This window comes from Sebastes umbrosus, unplaced genomic scaffold (assembly GCF_015220745.1).
Source record: "Sebastes umbrosus isolate fSebUmb1 unplaced genomic scaffold, fSebUmb1.pri scaffold_76_arrow_ctg1, whole genome shotgun sequence".
Taxonomy (NCBI): domain Eukaryota; kingdom Metazoa; phylum Chordata; class Actinopteri; order Perciformes; family Sebastidae; genus Sebastes; species Sebastes umbrosus.
The window spans coordinates 1-5000 of NW_023618537.1; the positions used below are offsets into that span (position 1 = coordinate 1).

General features: G+C 52.3%; 1 protein-coding gene across 1 annotated transcript; it reads left to right on the forward strand.

Moving 5' to 3' along the window:
- Positions 1 to 3: 3 nt before the first annotated feature.
- On the forward strand, positions 4 to 4576 carry med16 (mediator complex subunit 16; the record flags this gene model as incomplete). The annotated part of the gene is made up of 8 exons (XM_037763284.1): positions 4 to 48; positions 138 to 344; positions 1677 to 1881; positions 2369 to 2502; positions 2694 to 2886; positions 2964 to 3180; positions 3308 to 3391; positions 3603 to 4576. Coding segments are annotated over 8 exons (1212 nt in total), but the record flags the coding sequence as incomplete, so codon positions are not given.
- Between the last annotated feature and the right edge of the window lie 424 nt (positions 4577 to 5000).

The window sequence follows — 5000 nt, forward strand, 5'->3', positions numbered from 1 at the left end:
ATCTCCTGGACTTCACTGGCACTGGCCGGAGTCGACAACCACGGCAAGGTGAGTCCACCTGAATACCTGCCGGTCAGGAAGCCGCCGCTGTTAAGACACGTCTACCTGTCAGCTGGTTAACGGCGTTTCCTCCTCAGCTCCACATGCTGCGGGTGTCGCCGTCGATGGGTCAGGTGCTGGAGATGAACACGACGCTGCGCCACCTGCTGTTCTTGCTGGAGTACTGCATGGTGACGGGCTACGACTGGTGGGACGTGCTGCTGCATGTGCAGCCCACCATGGTCCACAACCTGGTGGAGAAGCTGCACGAGGAGTACATGAGGCAGAACCAGGCGCTGCAGCAGGTCAGCAAGGCATGATGGGAGAACGGCGTTAGTGTTCTCTTATTTAAATACTTTCAGAACCGGAAATATGTCTCTTAAAACTGGTTTGACTTCAAGATCACATCGTTTCTTTTTTCTTTTTTATTTAAAGGACAAAAAATCATTTCAACTGACACTTCAACTGCTTTCACCCGTTACAGGTCAGCTAAACTCTGATTACTCTGTCACTGACAGTCCAACTACTTTCAGATCTTTTACTTCAACTATCTCTCCCCCACTTCAACTATCTCCCCCCCACATCGACTATCTCCCCCCCACTTCAACTATCTCCCCCCCACTTCAACTATCTCCCCCCCACTTCAACTATCTCCCCCACTTCAACTATCTCCCCCACTTCAACTATCTCTCCCACTTCAACTATCTCCCCCCCCACATCGACTATCTCCCCCCCACATCAACTATCTCCCCCACTTCAACTATCTCTCCCACTTCAACTATCTCCCCCCCACATCGACTATCTCCCCCCCACATCGACTATCTCCCCCACATCAACTATCTCCCCCCCCCACATCGACTATCTCCCCCACTTCAACTATCTCCCCCCCCACATCGACTATCTCCCCCACATCAACTATCTCCCCCACTTCAACTATCTCTCCCACTTCAACTATCTCCCCCCACATCGACTATCTCCCCCACTTCAACTATCTCCCCCCCACATCGACTATCTCCCCCACATCAACTATCCTCCCCCACTTCAACTATCTCTCCCACTTCAACTATCTCCCCCCACATCGACTATCTCCCCCACTTCAACTATCTCCCCCCACATCGACTATCTCCCCCACTTCAACTATCTCCCCCCCCACATCGACTATCTCCCCCACATCAACGATCTCCCCCACTTCAACTATCTCTCCCACTTCAACTATCTCCCAACTATCTCCCCCCCCACATCGACTATCTCCCCCACATCAACTATCCCCCACTTCAACTATCTCTCCCCACTTCAACTATCTCCCCCCCACATCGACTATCTCCCCCACTTCAACTATCTCCCCCACTTCAACTATCTCCCCCCCACATCGACTATCTCCCCCACTTCAACTATCTCCCCCACTTCAACTATCTCCCCCACATCAACTATCTCCCCTACTTCAACTGCTTTCACGCATTACAGGTTAGCTGAACTCTGATTTATTCTGTCACTGACAGTCTGACAACTTTCAGATCTTTCACTTCAGCTGCTTTATCCTCGTACCAGCCGACTCTTCAACTACTTTCAGTGTGAACATGCAAACTGACGGTTCGACTGCTAACAGGGATTAAAGAGCGGTACGATGTCTGTCTCAGGTTCTGGCGACGCGTATCGTGGCGGTGAAGGCGTCTCTCTGTAAACTCTCCACGGCGACGGCTGCTCGAGCCTGCGACTTCCACGCCAAACTGCTGCTGATCGCCATCAGCTCCACCTTAAAGTCTCTGCTGAGGCCCCACGTCCTCAACACCCACAGTCCAGGAGACAGACTCACCGAGATCTGTGCCAAGAACATCGACACAGGTGAGACACCTGAGGGACAGGTGAGATATCGACACAGGCGAGACACCTGAAGGACAGGTGAGAGGGACAGGTGAAACACATGAGGGACAGGTGAGATATCGACACAGGTGAGACACCTGAGGGACAGGTGAGATATCGACACAGGTGAGACACCTGAGGGACAGGTGAGAGGGACAGGTGAGACACCTGAAGGACAGGTGAGAGGGACAGGTGAAACACATGAGGGACAGGTGAGATATCGACACAGGTGAGACACCTGAGGGACAGGTGAGATATCGACACAGGTGAGACACCTGAGGGACAGGTGAGAGGGACAGGTGAGACACCTGAAGGACAGGTGAGATATCGACACAGGTGAGACACCTGAGGGACAGGTGAGAGGGACAGGTGAGGACACCTGAAGGACAGGTGAGATATCGACACAGGTGAGACACCTGAGGGACAGGTGAGATGATGATCAATGATTGATCACTGTGTGTCTCCTCAGATATTGATAAGGTGATGATCAATCTGAAGACGGAGGAGTTTGTGTTGGATGGCCCCCCCCTTCAGTCCCTGCAGCAGCTCATCCAGTGGGTGGGAGACTTTGTCCTCTACCTGCTGGCCAACCTGCCCAACCAGGTGAGCTAACGAGAACACCACACAGGTTAGTCCACAACAACAACAACTACCCAAACTGAGCTGATGGTGGTCTCTGGTTCTGTCCTGTGGTGCTCCGGTCCTGTCCCGTGGTGCTCCGGTCCTGTCCTTTGGTGCGCCGGTCCTGTCCCGCGGTGCTCCGCCCCTGTCCTGTGGTTTCTGCGGTCCTGCAGGGCTCCATGGTCCGGCCGGGGTTCGGCTTCATGAGGGACGGTGCGTCTCTGGGGATGCTGAGGGAGATGCTGGTGATGATCCGGATCTGGGGTCTGCTGAAGGCCGGCTGCCTGCCGACCTTCACGGCCACGTCGGACAACCAGGACAGCATGCAGCTGCTGTTCAGGCTGCTCACCAAGCTGTGGCTCTGCTGTAAGACCCCCCCACATCACCTCACTGATCCCAGAACCTGTGTCCTCACCGACTAACCCCACTCCTCTGTGTCTCAGCCGGGACGACGGACCCCCCCCAGGACCCCGATGAGACCCTGATAGACGAGTGCTGCCTGCTGCCCAGCCAGCTGCTGGTTCCCGGTATGGACTGGCTCCCGGTCAACGACGGCGTCATCGTCAAGCTGCAGGGGAAACACCCGCTGAGGCTGCAGTTTGGAAAGGCTTCGTCTCTGCCCGGAGTGGGTTCCACCGCCCCGCTGGAGGTCTTCACCAGGTAACACACACACCTGGAGCTGCACCTGGACCTGGACTCACTGACGGGCTGCCGGTTCAACACACTGACATTATCACATGTTAAAGTATAAAGAACCCGTTAACCTCTGATCCATCTGTGCCTGCAGGAGTCCCGGTTCTCAGAAGATGGACAACCTGCGTTGTGTCCATATGGGCGTCTGTCCCACAGAGGAGAGCAAGGCCTGCACCAGGTGAGTCCACAGGAAGTGATGTCACAGCACGCTCACCTGTTTCTTCCGCTTCAGCTTTATGTCACTAAAAGTTCCCCTCACGTTTGGTGTGAATGTACCGTTAGACGTGTTCTAGGAAACATGAGGAACCTTTGAAGGAACCTTTGAAGGAACCTCTAAAGGAACCTCTAAAGGAACGTTGTAACATGTAAATGTTGTGTGGTGTGTTCAGGTGCGGCTGTGTGACGATGCTTCGCTCTCCAAACAAGACGAACGCCATGAAGCAGTGGGAGCAGCGCTGGATCAAGAACTGTCTGTGTGGAGGTCTATGGAGGAGGATCCCCCCCACCCTCACCTGAACGCATCACCTGAACGCATCACCTGAACGCATCACCTGAACACATCACCTGAACAACCCTCACCTGAACACATCACCTGAACACATCACCTGCACACATCACCTGAACGCATCACCTGAACACATCACCTGCACACATCACCTGAACGCATCACCTGAACACATCACTTGAATGCATCACCTGAACAACCCTCACCTGAACGCATCACCTGAATAACCCTCACCTGAACACATCACCTGCCACACATCACCTGAAACATATCACCTGAACGCATCACCTGAACATATCACCTGAACGCATCACCTGAACACATCACCTGAATAACCCTCACCTGAACACATCACCTGAACTCATCACCTGAACGCATCACCTGAACAACCCTCACCTGAACACCTCACCTGAACAACCCTCACCTGAACACAACACCTGCACACATCACCTGAACACCTCACCTGAACGCATCACCTGAACAACCCTCACCTGAACACCTCACCTGCACACATCACCTGAACACCTCACCTGAACGCATCACCTGAACAACCCTCACCTGAACACCTCACCTGAACGCATCACCTGAATAACCCTCACCTGAACACATCACCTGAACACATCACCTGAACGCATCACCTGAACGCATCACCTGCACACATCGCCTGAACGCATCACCTGCACACATCACCTGAAACATCACCCTGGATGCATCACATGGATGCATCACCTGAATAACCGTCACCTGAACACATCACCTGAACACATCACCTGATGTTTCAGTGGCTCGTTCAGTGTTTTCTACCTGTAAATAAAGTTTGTTTTGTATTTTACTTTGTAATAAACTGTCAAAATAAAAGCTCCGTTGTTTTGTTGTTTGCATAAGGTTTTATTGAGCTTTTACACTGAAAGGTTCAAAACTAACAAGGTTTTAGAGTTGATGTGCTACGTATAACAGACCGTCACTACGTATAACAGACCGTTGCTATGTATAACAGGACCGATGCTACGTATAGCAGACCGACGCTACGTATAACAGAACTTGGCTACGTATAACAGACCGTTGCTATGTATAGCAGACCGACGCTACGTATAGCAGACCTAAGCTACATATAGCAAACCATCGCTACGTATAGCAGACCGTCGCTACGTATAACAGACCGCCGCTACGTATAACAGACCTAAGCTACGTATAGCAGACCTAAGCTACGTATAGCAAACTGTCGCTACGTATATCAGACCATAGCTACGTATAGCAGACTGTTGCTATGTATAACAGACCT